The sequence below is a fragment of the Merops nubicus genome, unplaced genomic scaffold (assembly GCF_000691845.1).
Source record: "Merops nubicus isolate BGI_N331 unplaced genomic scaffold, ASM69184v1 scaffold29588, whole genome shotgun sequence".
Classification (NCBI taxonomy): domain Eukaryota; kingdom Metazoa; phylum Chordata; class Aves; order Coraciiformes; family Meropidae; genus Merops; species Merops nubicus.
The window spans coordinates 5171-27651 of NW_008625763.1; the positions used below are offsets into that span (position 1 = coordinate 5171).

At 38.8% G+C, this 22481-nt stretch overlaps 1 protein-coding gene across 1 annotated transcript; it reads right to left on the reverse strand.

The window, feature by feature from the left end:
- Positions 1–5945: 5945 nt before the first annotated feature.
- LOC103778218 (armadillo repeat-containing protein 3-like) lies at positions 5946–22478 on the reverse strand (the record flags this gene model as incomplete). The annotated part of the gene is given in 9 exon segments (XM_008945795.1): positions 5946–6155; positions 7627–7789; positions 10219–10416; positions 13818–13907; positions 15390–15482; positions 16566–16666; positions 17512–17680; positions 21050–21186; positions 22377–22478. Coding segments are annotated over 9 exon segments (1263 nt in total), but the record flags the coding sequence as incomplete, so codon positions are not given.
- Between the last annotated feature and the right edge of the window lie 3 nt (positions 22479–22481).

A 22481-nucleotide genomic window follows, 5' to 3' on the forward strand; every position in this document is an offset into this window, starting at 1 on the left:
ACTTTTGCTGTGGTGTAGTCACCCATTGTTTTTGTGCTGGTAACTCACCTGCACTGCAACACTCTTGGTTTAGAAGATATGCAGAATGTGGGGGGATGAGTGTGCGTGCCCTGCTTCTTTTGGACGACGTTAAGTTCTTCTGTATGGTGGTAATGGTTTAACTGGGAGGACACGTTCTGATTCACTTCTGTCATGCGAGTGAGGACTCCTGGCAGCATCTGTTCTCTGTAACTCTTATAATAAACAAAGAATGCAACTGAGCAAGTTAAGGGGCCAAAAAGTAATATCTCGGCCCTATATATTTTTTACGGGGTACATCCTCCTGCCACCAGCACTTCTTCCCAGGGCAAAGCTTTGTGCCCTGGGTCTGCAGCAGCTTTGGCAGAGCTTTCAGCAGCCCCAAAGGCTGTGGCCTGGCTTGCAGTGGGGCTTGATGGGGCACTTGAACATGCTGCTGGTTCCCTGCAAGAGATGCCTTCCTTGTGACCGGACAGGGAGGCTGGACTCACCTCCTGCTTTCACTTGGGCAAGAATGACAGACTAATGAACAGGACCATTAATAAGATGGGTGGATGGTGAAGGAGGGAAAATATCTCAAAATGGATTTGTTATCTGGGTTTCTGGAGACTTTTTAGATTTATTCCCCCCCCCCCGTTATCTAAAACCAAATTGTGATCTTCTCTAACGCAGATGCAATTTGAAAAATAAGAAGTATGTAGTAAGGTGGAAGTGGTGCAAGAGACCACTCTAATTAAAAAAAAATTGTCTGAGGGATTCACAGGTGCACAGTGTTCAGTTCTGCATTTTCTAATGTGATTTGGCTGCCTTAAACCCATTATTTTAGCAGTACTCCAAGACTTGCTTATAATCCTTGGTGTCTAGGATGCTTACCAGTTATCTGTTGGAAAACCTAGTATTCTGTTCTCAGGGCCTGAGCTGTTTTTCCATTTCATGAAAATGGAGTGCCCGCTGGCAGCCTGACCCAGCACTCCCTGCTCCCTCAGGAGCAGGAGTTGGTGTCTCCTTTCCAGGGCACATCTGAGCAGCTCTAGGCTGAACAAAAACTTCCATGTGCTGTAAGGACTGGCCAGATCTGGAGGCACAACTACCCCTATGGGAACTCTAGGACTTTAAAAGGAGCCTTTTAAAAGGTAGAGTGTATTAAGATAATGCTGCTGCTGCAAATGTTTTGGTCCATGTTTGCTGTGTAGGAAGAAGGTAGAAAGGATCAGAGCAGGCTCTAGGTTTTACACAGACCTCTTGTTTCCACACCTTACTACTGTTCCTCTAGCAGGGGAAGATACTGGTATTGCTAGCATGTTCATTAGCCTGCATTGCTTTAATTTTTGAGTGACAAGTGAAGACACCTTCCCAGCATACCGAATGTTCAGTGACATTTCAGTACCAAAACTGAGCACAGACCTGACTAAAATCTGTGCTCCTGTTTACTGCTGTATTTCTGTGGTCTGCAAACACATGGCAAGTGTCAACAACACAGTAAATTGGTGGTGGCCCCTTTCTTATACTTGCTCTCTCCCATGGCAACAAAAGCTACAGACTAATCCTTGTGTAAGCAACTGCAGATCTCTGACCAGAAGGCACCCTGACCAATGGGGCAGCATGCTTTTTGGCACATGCAACACTGCATCCTGAACTCACCCTGCATTTCCTGCCATTTGTATTTTAAAAGCATACCATATGTTACATGGTGCTTGGCTTGGGGAAACTGCTTTGAGCTGCTTACACCAAACATAACCTTTGGCCCAAGTGCTGCAAAGCCCCAGTCCCTACTGGTTCCTGATATTTATCTGTCTTGTCATTGGGAGTTCCTGAAGGAATTTAATGCCTGAGTAGCTCTAAGCTCATCCAGTTTTTGGTCTTATACCTCCTGACTTTTTTTTTTTTTTTTTTTTTTTTTTTTTATATTTTTACCAAAGGTAAATCTTTTATATTTCTACCCCTTTTTTTTTTTTTTTTTTTTTTTTTTTTTCATATAATTATACCTAAGGGATAGCCTTTAGTCATCCATCTGTTTTTGGTGCTGCAGCTCACATTAGTAGCAGGTGGATCTAGGATTAAACTCACTTACATTAGAAGTCTACAGCAAAAATAGTGTAATGAAAAGAATTTGACACTCACAGTATGTGATTCTTCTGTATGATCTACCGTAGATAAAGTGTGTCTTGAGAGTGCCTATTTGTCAAAGAACACTCTACTTTTCTGGCTTTGGAAGTTAGATATCATTACCAAAATCTCTTGCATCTTGGAACACTGAGCAGACCTCCGCCCTTTCATAATTTGTTCACTAATGCAAACTAAAACTAATTTTAGTTAGTTAGTTTAATTAAGACATTTTGAAAAGCCTTTTGACTCTTCGAGATCTTTTTGACACCTGGCCTTTAAGGAATCTTTCAAACACTATCATTGAAAGCATCTGGTTTAGAGGAGTTCATACTAAAAAGGAATTAAAAAGATGACTTTTTTTTTTTTAAATCTTTCTTATAACTAGAAACCACTGCTGATCTGTAGAAGTTTGTAGGTAAAAAACACAAAAGGTGACTATCAGAAAGTAAGACAATGTAGGGGCATCTCCTGGAAACAGCAAGGGAGAGCAGTGACAAAGTAATGGGCAACACTGCATCTACGAGCTGCAGTTCAGATGCGGGACTGGCACACGCTGAGGTATCTGGTTGGGTAGTGTTCTGCCAATGACCAGGCACGACAAGAATGATACAGCCAGCAGGAAGATGAACCAATACACAGACTGTATTGTAAACAAAAATGTCGTAACATGAATGACCGCCGGGGGTACAAACATGTCAATCAGCTGGTACATAATTGACGCCACCCCCAACGATCCCACAAAAGATGTGACTCAGCCCACAACAGGCGGTACAAACAGAGACCCGAGGGTTCCCATAGCTGGCATGGGAAACAGCCAGACCAGAAAGCTAAACATATACCATAAATGTGTCCACATGGCAACTCTCACCTGATCAGCCCACGTTCACAAAGGTCTAGACAGACCAGGGCCCAGCTCCAGGGAGAGTCAGGAGGTCTGCCCTGAACCAGGAAGCTCTGGGGAGTGCACTCCACAGACAGACACTCCTGACTCCTGCAAGTGGTCCCAGCTTTTATCCCCAAGCAGACACCTGACCTTTGTCAACTCAATGTGGGACCCCTGGGGCTCATTTCCCTTCTGGCTCTCCCTGCAGGGCCGGCCGCACCCTGGGGGGAAGCTATAAGGCAAACTCACCACCTCTGTATGAAGGGCTGTGGGAATCACCCATATGTCAACCTTAATTCAGGGCTTGGGGTTCAAACCCCAGCATTTCAGGTAGTTAGCTCAAGCTTTCTTGCAACAGATGGGTGAGCTGGTTTTGGAGCCAGAAGAACTTAGCACCATGTTTTAAAGCAAACGTGCACAATGCTGGCACCACAAAAGGGAAAGATGGTACACACTGTGGAGGCCACAGAGGAGGTTGTTACTTTTGGCAGTTTTATGCAGCATGGATGAGGAAGTGATAGATGGTGGTGGACAGCTCCAAAACTTTATGTAGAATGGAAGTGGTTTGTTCTACACAAACCTAGTGGCACTGCACTTTCTAGAAAAGTCTTTTGTTGAGACCCGTTTTTGTCTCTTATTCTAAAATAGACTAGGCAATTGTGCATAGACCAAGTGTTAGGACTTCTGAAGGCAGGGTCCAAGAAACCCTCTGCTCTGCTCACTTGCAAGGTAGGACTAGAACAAGGACAACTAGTTGCAAGCAGCATTTTAGTAGGTGGGTATTGCCTTGGCAAATGGTTGCATGAGCAACAGGTTCTGCTGCCTGCTTCGATAGGATTGCTTTTCTCATTTTGCTCTATTTCCCCCAGCTTCAAGCAAGAACTGGCTTCAATTATGCTTTGTACATGGTTTTCATAGATGGCATCTCAGCATGTCAGTGAGACATCAATGAGCTGGAAGAACTAGCTGGTTCATTAGCTTGCTAATAAGCTCCCTCCTTAACAAGAGAAAAGCTTTTGCTAGCTCGTTGTCTCTCCAATACACTTTCTTCCATGCCCTACAAATACCATTTTTATAGGTCAAAGACACTATTCGTGTATGTCCTTCCCTCTGGTTTCTGTCTTTTCTCCACATACTCTACCTGTATCTAAACTCTAAATTCTGCCTGGGTGATGGTGGACAAGGAAGGTTAGATGAAGTTATTCCAATATTTCTGATATCTTTCAGTGTCAGAGCCAGTGTTTATAGAATAGAAAAATAATTATCTCATTAAGATGTCTGAATAGCTCTTAATTTATCTTTTATGTTCTGCTGTAATAGCTCTATCAGTAAAGAGCATGAAAAAAAATCATACCCCAAGTCCACACATCTGTATTGCAACGCCCCTGGTTCCATGGCTGGAGCAATCCTTTGGTCATTTCCCTCTGAGCCGTTTGTGGAGAGGTGCAGCTCTCTGGGAGGAGAGGAGACACCTTGGCACAGCTGCAAGGGTAGAGGGTTTGCTTTCTGGGTGTGCACTTCCCAAGCTGTGGGTTTCTATACCCAGTCATGCCTGTCAGTGAGAGCATATCACTTTTCACCAGTCCTCCACCTGCCACATAGCAGTAAGAGACACATCCTGGCCTTCCACTCAGTTCTGCTGCCACATTGTGTGTTTTGTTTCTAGAGTGCTCTTTCATTCTGATGTCTAGAGTACTGCTGAACATAAGGTAAAAAAGTGAACATGAGGCTATATAAGTGATTTTATAACAGAAAGATAAAATGTTTCCCAAAGGGCTACCAGAAAATCATGCTGCATGTCAGAGGAGGAAGTGGGGGGAGTGGTGGGATCATGCTCATAAGCAGTAGTGAATACAGCAGATGTAAACCCCCTCAAAATGCTGTATACAAGTGACTGTGCTTACACAAATATTAAAAGAACTAGAAGAGCAGAGACTCCAAATATTTTATTCACATTTTTGGTGTGCCGGAAGTAAATGCCTTGTTGTTGGTGTCCTGGTCTTCTGAAGTCAGTTTTGCACAATGTTGTCTGCATTGGCCTAACTTCTGTACAGGAGTTTTTCTCAGTTTTCAACAGTAAATACCCTTGATAGTGGTGCTTTCTGAAATATTCCAGTACATTCCCAACAGCTTCACCAGGAAGTGTTTACCAGTGTCTTCCAGCCAGTGTTTTTCTTCTCTTTAGATGTACCAGCACACTTCAGCACCACTACATTACCCAGGGCTGCACGAAATAAAAATTCCCTAAAACTGCAGTCTTAGAGTCCATTTCATCTTCAAGTGACAATAAAAAATGTAAAGGGAGATCGCAAGCAGTAACTTATTGATCATCTGTCTTCCCTGTGCCAGGATGAACATTATTTACTCTAATCCAAAGTATGTTATTATCTGTAACTATTAACTCTGTCAAGTTCCAAGAAATATAAATGGGATGTTTTCTATGTAGGCTGAAAGTATACTGTTATTTTAGTTCTTCTAATTCTCAGTTCTAGGGTTATTTCATTAAAAAATAATTGTCCAGTTGTGTTTAGGTGACTTGTTATTTCACCAGATACCACATTTTCTTGCCTCATTGGCATATAATGCCTATAAATGTCCATGGGAGTTGAAGGAACATAAGAAGAAAAGAACATACTGTATTTTTGAAAGAATGTAAACATACTTAATAAGCATTATAATGTTAACATATACCAAATATTCTTGACCTACCAAATTTTAATCTCTAGTTTTACAGTTTAGCCTTAAAATAGAACCAAAAAATTAACGAAATTTCTTTGCATTGAAGTTGGATACCTGAAACATGTTTAATTAGTTGTTTAGGACAACATACCAGATATGCCTCTTTTTGATAGCTGAACCTGAAACCCCTTATGTTTCCTGAATATTACCACTGCAAACATCTTTAAAATAGTTATTTGGGCAAACCTCATCAAGATGATTAAATATATTTGTACTGATCTGCCTCAGCACTTCCCTGTTTCATCAAAAAGCCTGGATCAAATATTAGATCTACAATATACTCTTGAGGAGGAAGCAGAAGCCCAGATATTCCTTGAGGAGAGTCATCAACCAATTTAACTTCATTCCAAGCTCTGTTGTACTTGCCACGAACTAAACTACAGCCAATGCCAATTCTGTCTGCTAGCACCTAAAAAGGAGAGAAAAAGGAGTTAATCACAATTAATACATGTACATTCTGTGACATATGGAAAGGCCAGTATGCTTAAAAATAAAACAAATACCCAAAAGGCCAAGAGCTTTCTTGAAACAGACGTTGTAAATCTCTAAAGTGTTCCAAATTGCAGATTTTATTGTTGGTTCTGCCTAGAAAGTGTAGGCTTTTAAATGTTATTTCTATCATATTCGATGCACAACATGAAAAGTATTAATTTTAACTCTTTTCAGACACTGTTACTTTTGTTTACCAGCCAGTCCTTCAGATCTCAAATGAAGTGCAACATCCACAGTACCCAGCAATGTTTTTTTTTTCTAGTTGGATGACTTACTTCTGAATAATATTTTGAAGAACTGTCTGTTCAAGCATTGAGGTATAGCTACACTGCACACATAAAGCTAACATGAAATAGGAAGTGTTAAAATGCAACGTTTTTATCAATGTAAGTCCAGGACTGCTGCTTTCCTTGAAAGCACTTGGTTTGTGGCAAGCCTGCTACATGGAACACCTACCTTTCCTCTGTGCTGCACTATCACTGACACACCTGTAATGGTTTCCAGCTACAAAACTGCTTTCTCAGAGTGCATCTGCTGTGAAGGAGTGAAATCCTGAAAGATTTTTAACTTGTTACAAATGGGCAAGGACATCCATTGCTTAGACTGCTGTGGCTTTAAGAGAGATGATTTGTCCCTGCATAGGTTTCCTGAGACAGTAGTAGGGGATAAGTGAACATCAGTGCTGCTTCAGCACAATTAATTCACGCCCTCAGACCTCCATAAAATATGTCAGGAACTTTCTCTCCCCATGGAGTCCATAAATTTAGGATTGTGCTGTATCTCCTGTGTACAGTTCCCTAGGTCCTTCTTACTTAGTGTGCTAGGCCCGTGCTTCTCCTTTCCAAGAAGGAGAAAAGTCCAGCTACCAAACAGCCAAGTGAAAAGGATAGGACAGGTAAGCAGCCTGCACCAATACACCTTCATGTGCAGACAGAAGAAATGAATCTTCTCAGTCTAAGAAACTAGAAGATAAAAGCTGTTATATACTACCACAGAATACTGGATAGATAATAAAAATTGTCTCAACAAATTTACATTTGCAACATAGAAAAAAAAAGGAAGTTGCATAATTCAGTATCTTACAGGTTACAGAAAATGTAAAATGTTTTGACTCTAAACCAAATATTTTGTCTTTTTGTCATTTATCAAGTATTCTGCTGATATCGCTTAAGACAATTTAATGACAACAGGAATGCTTACAAAAAGAAGCAATGCTGGCTTTCGTTCACTGGGAAATCAACTTTGCCTGTGAAAAAATGACTTAACTGTATACAGAAGATTTTATATTAATATAAATATCATATTATATTATACCAATGCAAGTGTAGCTAATAATAGCCATTAAACATCAATATATTATGTTTAAAAAAAAATGCTAATTAATGTACCTTGAAAAGTAAAGCCCTGTGATAGAATGTCCCTTTTTTAACTCTCCCAATAGGCATAATGTTGCATTTCAGTTCAAATTCTATTTCACTTAGGTGAAGCTCCCAGCTGAAGGCGTGTAGTTTGTCTCTCTTGATTGGGCCACCCATCTTGTCTGCAACAAACCTGTTCCAATGTATACTGGAATCAATTCAATCTGTAATTTCTTCTGAATTTATCACAAAATGGTAGCAAAATGAAATGTATACAAGCAATAAGTGAATGACTTGTAAGACTTTAACACTTTTGCTATGTTTGCTTTACTTTTCTATTTCAGTAACTGGTATTTTAAATACACGCACTGTTAAATGCAGATAACCAGAACTCGAGTCATTCACATTTGTCACAGACCTAAACCAAGGTGCAACAGCCATCAGCAGAGATCCAGAAGAGGTCTAGTATAGGCACATATTCCTCAAAGAAAATCATCAATAACAGTGTAATTACTGAGGCAATGGTTCAGAAGTTCAATAGTGTTCATCTGTACAGCTAACAGATTATGTAAGCTGTGTATTACAATCCCCAGTCCTAACATTTTTTTTAAATAATAACAAAGACAGAAGAATATATAACACAAAAATAAAGCTGGAGGTAATGATCTCAACACAGGAAAGCAACTATATCCATAAATGGTACTTGAACTTCTACATCTGCTTTCTTACATTGAAGCCAGTATTTGGGGGGTAAGTGTGCATTTATCTGTTAAGAAGAATGACTCAGTTACAGGAACAGATCAGAACTCACAATCTATGCAAAAGTTGCCAAAAGCATGCCTTTTGGGTGACTGTGTACACGTGAGATGAAGCTCTGATTTTTAAGTCCCTAGCTCTTCACACACACACCTTTACCTCCCCTCTGCATACTTACATGCCCTGTATGTAAAGACCTGTGTTCCTCACGGTGTCCTCAGCCGCAGGCACAAATGTTACTTGAGGGCTTGTCACTCTGGACAAGGTGTTGAATAGCTGACACAGGAATCACAGCCACTGCTTCAGACAGGATGCCAAAATCTGCATCACCTCCTCTGCAGCAACCATGGACAAGTTCTGTCTGCACTGTCCATGCAAGGCAACCTCAGAGGCCTTACTTCTCAAACCCTAGGGCCTGAGGAGGTACTGGTTGCAACAGGATGGGCACAAGGAGTTACCACCGAGAAGGCCAGAGGGAATTACTGGGTGAACCTGAAGAAGGGCAAAGCTCCAGGTAGTCACTTGTGCTGCTTGTACCCATAGCACGGCTTCTTGAGCCTGCCTGCATGTCTGCACAGAAATGTGCTGGTTTGTTTAAAAGGAGCCAGCTAGCACTACTGCATGTTCCTGCAGCTACCCCAGCTCCCTCCCCCGAGAGCACAGCAGGAACTCGGCTCAAGCTGCCAGGCTGCTGAGGGCTGCTGCAGCTGCCTCCTCCTCCCCTTCCTATTCAACACATGCTCTTCAGGCAGCCGCTTAAAATGGAACATAGACATAAAAATCCCCACAGAAAACATTCTATTTAATTTCCCGTGATTGTTCCGCTGGGCTGTGCGTCCGCAAGAATGTCATTGGCGCGTTTGAAGAGCGGATTTGAAAGAGCATTTTATGGATTCCACCTTGAGGAAGGCAGCGTGATTTATACACAGCTGGAGAGTTAAGGATGAATATCTGTCCTGCCAAATTTTGCAATCAACAGAAAAGTCAGTCCTTGTATCACATTAGACCACTTTACTAAAGATGAGAGTCGGTATAAGAAAGAAATTTTGTGAGACTCAGTGGGATCTGACGCCAAACTCTCCAGATTCAGGAGGTAGGCAGGAAACTGCTAAGAGAGCAGAGGTTAAACTAAGGAGAAGACAGAAGCAGACACACTGCTTGGAGATGACAGTGATTGGTGCCCAGGCTGAGTAGTCAGTGAAACTAATGGGTCACTAATTGATGACAACAGTCTGTACACGCACCATTGCAATATTCTGGCATTATTAAATCATTAGGATAATAATTACAGTAGCACCTAAAAACTACATTAGAAAAATGTTTCATGCTTTTCACTCTATAAGAAGACAAAGTGCAAGAGTTTCTGTCCTGAGTTTCCAAACCCATAAGGCAAGAAAGAAGGTAAGAAAAAGAACAGACATGATACATGTAAATTCAAAGTCTTGACTATTAGGTTAGAGTTTTATCTTCTGCATTTAGACTCCAAAGCACCTGGGTCTCTCCTGCTCCTTGATGATATACCTGCCATATGCAGCTAATGTGTTCCTTGGAAAGGATCAGTACAGATAAATAAGTGTGAAAAACCCTGAAATTGTCCATACGAATATTTTCAAAATGAGAAATTTATAACCTTTCGCTGCAAGTGATATTTTATTTTGAAAAACCCAACATCTTATTACAACAAGATTAGAAACAAGAAGCCTAAAATCTAAAATTTTGTCAATATTCTGGACCAAAGCTGATTTGGATTCCAATTAGGGATGGGAAGAACAACAGATTTGGAAATGTTGACCTTGGGTGAGAAAATGGTTATTTTACCAATTCAACTTATTTGCATTATTTATGGAAATATAATTTGGTACTCACTGTGCAAGAGCCATAACCTGTTCCCGGGTAGTAGCTAGTGGTAGAATTGTTTTGGAAGCATCCTTAATGTAATCCAGTAAAATGAAGTCTGGTGGTGGCAGCCAGTGTGTATTTTCTAGATTTATTTCATCCTGGGCTTTAGATATAATCTGAACATCTTCTTTTGATTTTTCCTCTTCTTTTTTCCCCTTTCCTTTTCTTACATAGAAAACAACATGTATTTAGAATACTGTATCCTCTAAGGTCCAAATCTGAATACAGTAGTTCTCCAACAGGTTAGGAAATACTCCAAAATCTACAGAGCTGTAGAGAACACTTGTGGAACATGCCCTTGGGAGATGGTTAGGAACCAAGTGTCACTAACTCCATATTAATATTGCTGTAAATTCTCATTTGGCTTTTCTCCATGGCTCTGGTATGCCTTTCCCATATATGGATTAGCTAGGGGAGAAGACACCTACATACACATTGGAAACATTTTTAGACAGTTATGGTTGGTATTGTGTGGATATGAACTAAAATTCATGAACTCTAATGAGTTTTTATTTGACAGAAAGCCAGACTTCAAATAAAGGAACAAATGGTATCAGGAGCACGGCAGAAATCTTGACAGGACATGCCAAGCAGTATTCTCTGTAGTTGCAAGTCCATGTACTTCAAGCCTGCAAGCTACAACACGGCTTGTCAGATGAAGATTTTATAAAAATTCTGTGGTTTTGATGACTTTTTTTCATTGTACATGCTACATATTTCACTAATCTGAAAAATTATTGTGATTCTGAACAGGAATCATAAGCTCCTAGCAGAAGAATAAATTAAATGCTTGCTCTGCTTAGATTGAGTACTGTGCTACAAGTTATGTAGCAACTATAAAATCAGTATCTTACCAGAGGTATCTCTATATAATCAGATAGTTTAGGAATTTTCATTTGTGGGAACACATGGAACTTGTGTTTCCTAAGCATCATATATTTTGTCAGCATAGGTCTTAAACAATTCTGCTGTGAAATATGAAAAATTTATGTCCTTTGTTTAACAGTCCTGGCTTATTTTTTAAAATCCACAAACTTTTGGCATTTGTGGAAGCAAAAAAAAAAAGAAATGAAGGATCACTTGAGTACATGGCTCCAAGGCACATTATCGTTATTGTATGCTCTTCAACTTATTCTTACATTTTCACAATGAACAGCACTCTTAAGACAGAAGGCACTGGACAAAGCAGAAGGGCACATGCCATTATCAGTAGTCTAATCCAAGCAATTTGTCTTCAGAATACCTTGTGAACTTCTTTTACTTATTGAGATTTACCATATTCACAAAAAGCCCTTTTCATAGGTTTCATAAAGCACGTTATTTTAGAAGGGTAGCCAATTAAGATTTAATCTTACAATTATAGAAAATTCATCACCCTCTTAAATAAACCTTTCTGGTTATTAATTACACTTATACTTGAAAAAAGCAGAGAAACACTTTTCTTTATCTAGTTTGACTCTATCTCCAGGGAACCTTATAAAGCTAGATTAAGCAGCTGCCTACTTCTCCATTTATACACTTACACATTATGGCTAAGAATACCCTGTTTAAAAAGCTCTGAATTATTCCTGCCCTTCCAGTGTCTGACTTAGGAGGTTTTCAAAACAACAACGGCTACAAATACTAAAATTCTTGTTCCTTGACCATCTTCTCTCTTTGTCCCCTGCTCTTCCTTTCTATCCTCCCAGTACTTTCTTTTCCATAAGCAAAGCGCAACACTAAATTACCGTGGTATAGCAGGAGAATTTGTTCCCTGTTCCTATCTGCTCAAACAACTCTTGAATCACTCTTATTCTGCTTCTTTCCAGTTTTCAGGAAGAAAAGACTTGAGCAAGATGGTTTTAACCAGTGACTTGTTTGTTTTTTCCTCTGCTGCTTATTTCTCAGGTATGACTATGTTCTGTTCCTTGGTGGAATGGCTGCTTTAAGGTTGTCTTCCACACCTGTGTCTGCTTTACTCCTCAACTCTTCAGTTCAGCCTGTCTAACACCTCATAAGGAACTGTGGAGATGCTGTCTTACAGCCAGCCCAGTGCTATAAAACAACCAGTAACCATTACAGTAAACTTCTCCTATCTTTTTCCTGTCCCCTTTTTTCAATCCTTATTTTATTTACCAGTGAGAATTGGGATGTCATAAAAAAATCACTCCCCTTTCTCAAAGCTGTGTTACTCCTGAGACATACTTGCTGCAAATGCAGGGGAATATTGTAAGGGAGAACTCATGGCAGTTAACAGTTTCCAAGCTGTTTTTGATTCCTGTTTCAACTTCAGCACAAGTCCAATGGGTCACCAAAGAGTCAGTGTGAGGAAGAAGGCAGCAATACAATATCCTGCTACCAAAAGACAGCCATGACACCTATTTTCTTTCCTTTTTTTTTTTTTTTGCATAGCTTAATGCCTTGGCTGTCTTTAGAAAAGGCATAAATGAGCATTGGAAAGTATTTCCCTAAATGCTGAATGTAGTATGGAATAAATGCACATTTGTCAATCATCATCTTTTAGCCCCATCAATGTGTGTATCAGATATACAACTGTTAGATAAAAAAATTTTACTATCTGGCTATGCAAATATATGTCAAACTATCAGCTAGGCACTTCCTCTACATCTAATTAAAACACTTCCAGCAGAGAACTACAACTGCCCTTTCTCTTAGCTTTTAGCTATGGTTTATATAATCTAGTATCACTTTTCCAAAACAATGGCTTTAAACTGTGTTCAGTTGTACTTTGAAAAATAATGAAGAAGAGAAACATATGATCAAAGTAAAAAAATATGTAGGAAGAAGTCTAAGCATTGAGACTTGGAGTCAGCTACTGACCTTCAAGTAACTCCCATAAATCTCACAAATTAATAATAATAGTGATGTATGAATTATGGATTCAAAATGAATGACAATGGGGTTATAAATCATACAACTTGATCATGACACTCAAAAGCAATTATTTCATACTCAAAGAAAGAAGTCTTTGTATCCCTGCAAGTTTACTACGGGAAATTGTGCCAGGCATTTGTTTTTCCTGAAATAATTTTTTTTTTGCTTTTTGAAAGAGTTACGGTTGCTAACAGAGCTATCATTTGCTGTGTAATTGACATAATTTACATTAAAAAGCAACCATCCAAGGGCCTCCCCATCTCACACTGTAATAAACAAACACATTTTCCTGTCAGAACACGTCTCTAAGCTCTGCACAGCTGCTTGAGACTGTGCAATATGGTCTTCTGAGATGAAGAAGTTAGAGTAGGCCTGGTAAGACACTCAAGATGCTGTATCTATTCTTTTGCATCCTGAAACAGGAACCTTCCACAATGCAATTCATATGATCCATTTCAGATATCTACTACGGAATTATTTAAACTGAATTCTAGAAGTGTGAAGTGCTTGCAGTCCAAATAACTATTCAGCTGTAAATCTTGTAAATCAATAACTGTTGGATAGGCTAGTCTCACGATTTGGGTCCTAATTTGTCAGAACCTCAAGCCTTTAAAGTTAGCAGCTATTATCTATGGACAACTTGCATGTCTGTTCTAAAAAACCCAATACACATATAATTTAAAGTCTGATACCTTAAGCCTTTTTCTCTAGTGCTGATTTTGCTGACTGAATGCTATTATCCAGATAACTCCTGCTTTTCCTCCATTGGAGATACCATTGAACTTTTGAGATTACAAAGCAGGTTCCAATTTTCTCTTTACTTTCTTACTGCATATTTCATCTCTCAACCACAGACATATAAAGACACAGAAATATATAAGCAGTATAAGAAGTCAACCATTATCTCTATCAATATCACAGTTCATGGATGAGCCCCAAGCTAAAAACTGCAAACACAGTACTTCAGTTCCTACAACAGACATGCCATGTCTTCTTTTTTTTCATCCCTGAAAAATTTAGCACTTTGTAACGTCCACCACTGACTAGAATTCACAACCCTGAGGTGTGGCCAAGGCTCCCTAGACCATAAAACACAAGAGTAGGAAGTGAGGACTGGGATCCACAGAAACCAGCATGATAAATCATCAGCTTGCTAAGTCAGTTAACAATAAAGCCAGGGAGAATCGTAGGTTACATCGCCTTCCTATCAAGGGCTAGATACCAACCCACTGATGGCAAGGAGGCTCTACTTGCACTAGTTTTGGGATCCTGAATATTACTCTGGAATTAAGCATGGACACCTGTTTTCTCTGAAAGGCACTGATGTGATCATGGTTGTGCTGCTGTTTTACATGAGGCACAGCTGGAAGACCATGGTTCACTTTTCTTCCCCAGGAACAAACTAAGGGTTAATTATTTTATATGACAAGTCATCAAGACAAGGACTAGAACGTTGGTCTCTGTCAAATTAGTGCCTTAAAAGCTGAAGTAGAAAGCTCTGTTCATTAGACTTCATTGTTCATGAACAGCTACAACAAACCAGAAAGACACTGCTAGGCCCCAAATATCTTGTGATCAGCTATCTGCAGGTGGGAGGGAGAGGTTCAAATCCTCTTTCTTTCTGTAAAAGAAATTCTGAAAAGAAGAAATTAATTTCCCACTACAAAGTTAGTGGTTCTGACCTATTTGGTATGAGCAGACATGCCCACCAGATCAGTTCCACAAAAAGGACTGCAGGGCTGTGCCTAGTGTATTGTATGAATCAGAGGGAGCCCTGCAAGAGCAAGGCATTTTTAGGCTTGAACAGTTTTGAGCACACCCATCTCAGCTTTGAGTCATCTAAGGAATTTCACTGGAAGAAATTTAATCTAGAAATATGCATACATGTAGGCAGTGTAGGTACTTTTTGTGGATCTAGGTTCTACATTGAGAAAGAACTTCTACCCTAATTTCCCCGTCTCTCAGTTGTCAAGATGTAAAATAATAGCATTTCACTGCCTCCAAGGAGTATTGAAAGGAAAAATAGCCAAATAAACAGGAGATGTTCCAATACAGCATGGGGAGGACAAATAACCACTAAGATAGATAAAGTAAGATTACTGCAATTAGGAGGTGAAAGAAAAACTCAAAAAACCTATTTAACATTGCATTTAAGCATTTGTACTCTGTCTGGAATTGAGTCTATCACTATTTTCAACCAGAATTCTATTTCTAACGTTCGACCAATAACGGAACATAGACAATCAGTAAATCTTAAAACATACCTTGCTTTTTCTTTACCACCTCTTCTTGAAAGAGCAGGTGACAAGATAGTCTGTTCATAATATGAATCTTGTGCCTTCTCCTCTACTGCAAGACTGAAATAGAACAAAAGTTTTTTGCATGTTATTTGCAGAGGTAGTGTTTGCACATTAAGCTGTGAAAATGGAGTTCTGATTTAAAAGGACAGTAAATATATTCACATGAAGTATGCAAGTAGAAGAAATAACATAACCAGTAATAAGGCAGATATTGATTCAGGGATTAAAAATGAAGTATGTAATACCAAATGATGGATACAAAATCTAACTGTGGAGCAAGGCTGCTGCCAAGGTGCAAAGGCAAAAAAATGTATCAAAGTCAAAGAAAACCTGATAGTTAAAGACAACTCTAGGATCAACAAAGAGCATGGAAATCTAATTTGTCACAGATATTCTCAGACATCTTTATGGTGTCATATACAAGCTTAAAAGGGGAGCTAGTGATATTGTAAACCAAATATGTGATGTGTTGACAGAGAAGAAGGTTTTGGACTTGCAAAATATCAGTAGAGCATTCTTTGATCTGTGAGACTGTTTACAGGAAATGACTCCCAGTTAAACAAGTCCAATACCAACTTCCTGCATTCAAATCTAATATTTGTTAGGCTGGCTTCAACTTAAACAGAGAAGAAATGGAGACAGGTTCTTTATCAAGCCTGAAAGCTTGATGGTTGACTTTGTCCTGCCTCTTGGGATGTTGTACTTAAAATTCCATGCATTTGTCCATACAAGATCATCAAACCAGAGGTTTCATTGTCTCAAGCTGACATTCAGCTTACATGACATAATTATTATGTCAGATGACAAGCTTTGTTATAACTAATAAAACACTGGGTGTCCCACCATCAGGAATCAAAGGGTGTTAAATAAGTAGGTCTTAATGGCTAAGGTAAAAAAGCAAGTCAACTGAATATATTTTTTCTGTCTAGGGGGAAAAAGTTATTTTTTTTAATTCTTATTTTATGAAATATAAATATCTTGCCTTCTAGGACATGAAGCACTGTGCCGGGATTAAAACAGATCTCTCTATTTTATATATGTGTACATGTATCTATACTATATAGTTTGTACTGGAAACAGTGAAAACGATGGAGAAGATGAGCTATTGCAATAAATGCTAGTAGATCAAACATGACTCACTCTCCTTGTGGTTTAGCATTAATGAAAATTATGGGCCGACGATCAGTAAGCTCTTGCATACTCAGTTCCTTCAATGATAAACATTTCATTCCAGGTTTTATCTACAAGAAAATTAGGTGTTCTATTCAGTTAAAGATCAAGTGAAAAAATACATGTAAAATATATTTAAAGAGTAATATAAAAATCCTAATCTTTAACAGAAGACTTACATAAGAACTTATAAAGCAATTCAAAATGTGAAAGTTTCTTCATTTGCATTTTCTTCATCCATTTTCTTAGAAAATATTGTTTATAAATTGTAGTTATTGTTACTATGTCACTCCAAACAGTTCTGGAATAAAGGACTTTACAATATAGGATGGAATTTTCAAGAGCAATCAAGTGCTTTAGAGGCAGGTATTTCACTGATTTTCAGTAAGACTGGTATTTCTAATTCTTTTGGGCATTTTGAAAAGTTCTCAGATTGAAGCTGAACACAGCACTAATAAGTGATACTGGAGTCAGTCTTTATAAACACTGCTTTGTGAGAGACAGTCATGACCAAGGTGAAAATATGAACTCTTTACTTCTTTATGTAAAAATAAACAAAGAAAAAGTCTATAGGTCATTCAGTGTCAGGCTCGTATTAAGTGCACTGCAGGGAAAGAGAACAGAAGAACTAAGGTCTGAGAAAGGATCTGGAGAGGAACAAGGTCTGCACAGCTTATATAGGATTAGGAGGAAGATTGCAACTGGGGGATAGGGATAGCATGAAGATGATGAGATTTCATCCATGAAGAAAGTTAATGAAAATGAATTAGTATAAAAGCTGGGAAACTTCAGGACAATAAAACCAAGTATTTTATGTAGCAAGATTCTGGCTTTTGCTATAGTACTCTTACTTTTTTTAAATCAAGAAGAAAATTTTATTCTTTCTAAGTAGAGTAATTTATTTAAAGTAGCTTACCCAGCCACAATCATAGAAACCATCAGTAATGATATTACTTGATGATAAGTATCCCATCTGGCTGTACTTTTGGGGAAGATTGTTATCAAGTAGCTTTTCCAGAGCAGCTTCACTAAAGTTATTTTTGCGCCCTGTTGATAGATTAATTTCTTCCAGGATGTCTAAAGCACTGTTAAACAAAATACAAAGGCTAATTCATCATTAAATACCAACTAATCGTTATTATACAGTTCAGAGTTAGTTTTCAGCATTACCAAGGCCAAGACAGACTCATTTCTAAGCGCTAGCCTTGTGTCCTCTGGGCCAGGAAGGAGCTGGCTGGGCTGCACAGAGTTCTTTCTCTAGGGGAGGAAAATGCCTTGCAGCGCTCAAAAGCAAAAGCAATGCCTTTAGGAATAGCGAAAGAAATGTGGACAGGATGCCATGACCTTTTATCCAAAGGATGTTAGACACCACAGAGAACTTGAGAAAAAGAAGGATGTGAAAGTAGAATGAAAAGGATAATGTTCAGAGCTGACCATATGATTCAGTCCAGGGAACTTCTGTCTCTCTCTCTCCAACCTGCAATACAATTTGCAGATTCCAGTTGTGCATTATGCAATGTGTGAATCCTTCTGGTTTAGGACTGTTACTGTGGGGGAGGAGCAGTTGGCAGAGATTTGCTAAACAGAGATGAACATGGAAATGCAAACAGCACCACCAGGGTGGCATGAGTTTTGCAGCATGCAGGTAGAAACAACTCATCATGTGGGGACAGGGGAGGACAGGAATTAATTTCTTAAACTGTTTCTGGTGCTGAAACCCACACACTGATAGCTTCTGAAACAACAACAACAAAAAAAAAATTAGGAAAACCTCACTAAGAAGATGAAGGAAGCTGAATCAGGAGAACATAGCATACTGCAATTTTGGAACTGTTTAGGAATGTAACAAAAAAAAAAAAAAAAAAGGGTGATATAGTAATGTGTATGTGTACGTATTCAAATTTTATTTGTATGTCTGTACACACATGCAGACATTCTTTGCATCCAAAGGAATAATCTATCTATCTATCTATCCACCTACCTAATGAACTTCACATTTAGACTGTTTCTCTCTGTGAACTACACAAGGAACCTCAGCTGTGGATATTTACAATGCAGGTTTCTGAAGGTACCTCAGATGAATCCAGAGAACCTTTTCAGGCAAGGCAATTGACAACCTTCTCTTTGAAGACAGCAATGGGAGAAAATAGTGGAAGGGTAGTACAGGCTACTTGTCATACTGCAACAAAGTCAGGTAATCAGCAAGAAACTTAAGGAAGAATTTTATGTAGGAAAATGAAGAAGGAAAGGCTAATGTGTCCAGCAGTGTCTAAAATAAATGACATTACAGTCACAATGGTACATTACCCTCATATGGAGGAAAGACAAGCTGAAACGAGACAAATAGAGCTGCACTAAAAATTGTGAAGACTCAGAAAGTGAAAAAAAGGACTCACAGAATGAAAGTACTGACACCTCCAAGAGAAATTAAAAAGTAAGGGACAAAAACCAAAAGACCACATGCAAACTGAGACACAACTATTCAGGGATGTTTCATATGCTACAAGTCAGAGAGGAAAATGTAGGCTTATTACTCAATGTGAGAAGAAAACTCATAACAGATGGCACAGAAAAGACTGAAGTGTCTGATGCCTTTTTTGCTTCAGTTTTCATAAAAAGGTTGCAAACAGATGCCTGGCAGAAGTATTAACAAGGAAGTAGAAAGAGTAGGCTTAATGTATCTAGAGTAAGTTTGAGGAGACAAAGTTAGTAGTCCATGAGGACACTTAACTCACACTACTCTGTGAATTGATAAAAAGCAACCTCTGAACTGTTTACAACTGTATCTGAAAATTCAGGGAGGACAGGAGGAGGTATCAGGAGCGTGGAGAAGGGCAAAGCTAGTGTTTCGATTTGAAAAACAAAAGAATAAGGAAATTACACTAGAGTTCACTCAGCCAAATTTCAGTGTCCAAAGGACACCACACCAGATTATTAATCAGTTTGCAAGCAACAAGAGATAAGAAACGGCCATTATGTATTTGTCAAGAATAAATCATGTAAAGCCAATCTAGTCCTTTCTCTGACTGGGTAACTGACTTTAATGTATAGGCAGAAGTATATGTGAGAGATGAGTTGACTCTGAGATGTGTTTTGACTTTAGCAAGTCTTTTCACATATTCCTGCTTAATACTCATGCACAATTTAGGGAAATATGATGAACATGAAAATAACATGAAGTAGTGCCTGACCAGTTGAAAAACTATGCTTAATGTATTATTATCAATAATATGCTGTCAAACTGGAAGGACACATAAATTAGAATCCTACTCTGATACTGTCACAAAGAAAGAATTATACAAGAACCGTGCTATATGCAAGACAGAGAGAATTACTGAGCTTTATTTGATAGTGCTATGACCTCAGCTGAAGTACCTCATCCAGGCTGGGAGATGGCACTTCAAAATGGCATAAATAAATGAGAGAAATTCAGAGATGTGTGACAAAATGATACAAGATTCCAAAACAAAAAGAAGTGTAACATTTTTACTTTGCCATGGAAAGGAAACAGACAGCGACATGGAACATAAGCCAGTACAGTGAATTAAACTCATATTGCTATATAAAGGTGGTTATTCAATCACACTGAAAGTAGGACAACATGTAGTCAGACTGATTTGATGTAAGTGATATTTAGAACTCAGAAACCCCTTCTAATTGCAAGGATGCTCCAGCACTGGAACAGGTTACCTCAGAAAGTTGTAAAACCCCATCATGATTGCTATTTACACTCAACAAGGAAAAATATGTCAGTGTATCTGATCAGTCTTACAGTGGGCAGATTGACCATCACCTCTGAGGTCCCCTCGGTGTAAATTCCTGAGATTCCCACTCTGCAGAATACCCTCATAGATGGATTTTAAGTATCTGTGCAGTAATCAGAGAAGTGTCCAGCAGAGGGAGCAGGGCAATTATATATATTTTAATTTAACTAAAAAAGTCACCCTGTGTAAGAAGCCCTGTGTCAAAACTTATCAATATATGGAACTTGAAGTTTCTAAGAAGGAATAAATAGAGTCTCTTATATGTGACACATCACACCTGCAGTTAACCAGCGTTTATAAATCAAATTTACCCTGTGTGTAATAAGTACAATATACTGTATATTGAACTTACCTTGAAACCTTAATTTCAGTTTCATATGTTTGGGGCACTGTATTCTCTAATTTTGACATATATAAGCACATCTTCAAAATAAAGCCCAATTCAGTCACAGAGACAATACATTTTTTTTTTATAATTCTGGACATTTCTCTCTTAAGGCTTACATTTTTTCTTAAGACTTTTATTATTTATAAACAATACCATTTCATCTGTAACATCTGTGGTGCAAAAGTAGTTTCTGCTTACCAAAAAGTATATCTTAACTTGGCTATTCTGATATAAATAAGTAAAGACAGTAGAGTTCTCACACCAAAATCATCCTTCTGTTCCTTGATACTATTTCTACTCACCCTAGCCTGCATAGTTCAACAGCAGTTAGTTCATCACTTGCACAGACCATTACAGCCCAAGAGGCATTTCTTCTGACTTCTCCATTCTTAGAATGCAGCAATTCAACAAGTGGTCCCAGTCCACCTGCATTTCTTAGCTATAAAAAAAAGATTAAGACATTGCTACTTTACATATTTCATCTATCCCAACAAGAACAGCCTGTGAAATTCACCATCCTAAATATTCAAGCTTTGTAGACAAACAATGGTGAGCCGGTAGAAAGGCCATTTATGGGGGTTTCTGTGCTTCTGTGAACTCTGTGTAGGCTGGAGATGAAGCAAGCTTTGTAGTGATACAAGGCACACATCCCTTCTGGCTCTGCCTTCCTTTTCGGTTATTAGATTGCTGCAGTGTGGAAGCTAACGAGACTATGCAACCCGAGTCTGCCATGGAGAGTCACACAGCTTTTTTCTGTGTTCTGTTGCCTCCTAGCAACTAATTTACATCACAATATATTTGAATTTGTGTTGTATTGTATGTATGACAATCTTATTAACATCCTATTCTCGTGTGCTACAGTATCTTTCCTATCCATGGTGGAGGAAAAATTTCTCATTTGGATTTTTTTTAAGAGAAAGACATTTTAAGGACATTGAAAGAGGTAGATGAATTATCTATGCACCTTAGTCATGTCCTAATTAACAGCATTGACCCATGAGAAAACCCCAGCTTATGATCTATGAATGCACATAGCATCATCCTTATTTATGAAAGGAAAATACTACGACCACTGATAAACAGCAGAAAGTTCAACTCGCTGGATGCCTGGTCAAGGGATTAATTATATTTTAAGTTTTGTCTGAATTACATTCACTCCATGCACCGCCGATATCTTATTAATTAAGGTCAGATAGTGCTGTTCAGACCTTGAAAGCTCAGGCCTCAGAACAACACTGAGACAGAATAAAGAAGACAGAACTTCTCATCTTCAAAGTTCAGCCGACAGTTGCAGCTATAAGAAGCCTTAGTGTTTAATGCTCATAAATATAGGGTTTAAGATATACCCCTGGTTAAAGCTCATTGAAGCCACTGGAAAGCTGCAAAACATTAATTTGGTGCGAGGAAATACAGCAGTAAAAACACAAATGAAAGAAAACCCTTTTCTATTTTTTAAACTGAGATAAATTCAGTCAATAAACCTGTGATGCAAATAAAAAAATTTTTACTACCTAGAAAGCCCAGGACTTTTAGGACATAGACGAAACACAAAGATCCTGGGTAAGTACAACCCCAGGCTCAGGATCTAGAGGTGTTATAAACAACCGCGACCTTGCGGAGTAGTTTTACCTCAGTTCTTGCATCAGCGTCACAAGCAAACGCAGCCACAGCACGTGCCGCTTTGCTTTGCACTTGGCTGTCGGTGGAGCGCAAGGGTCCCGCCAGCGCGGCCGC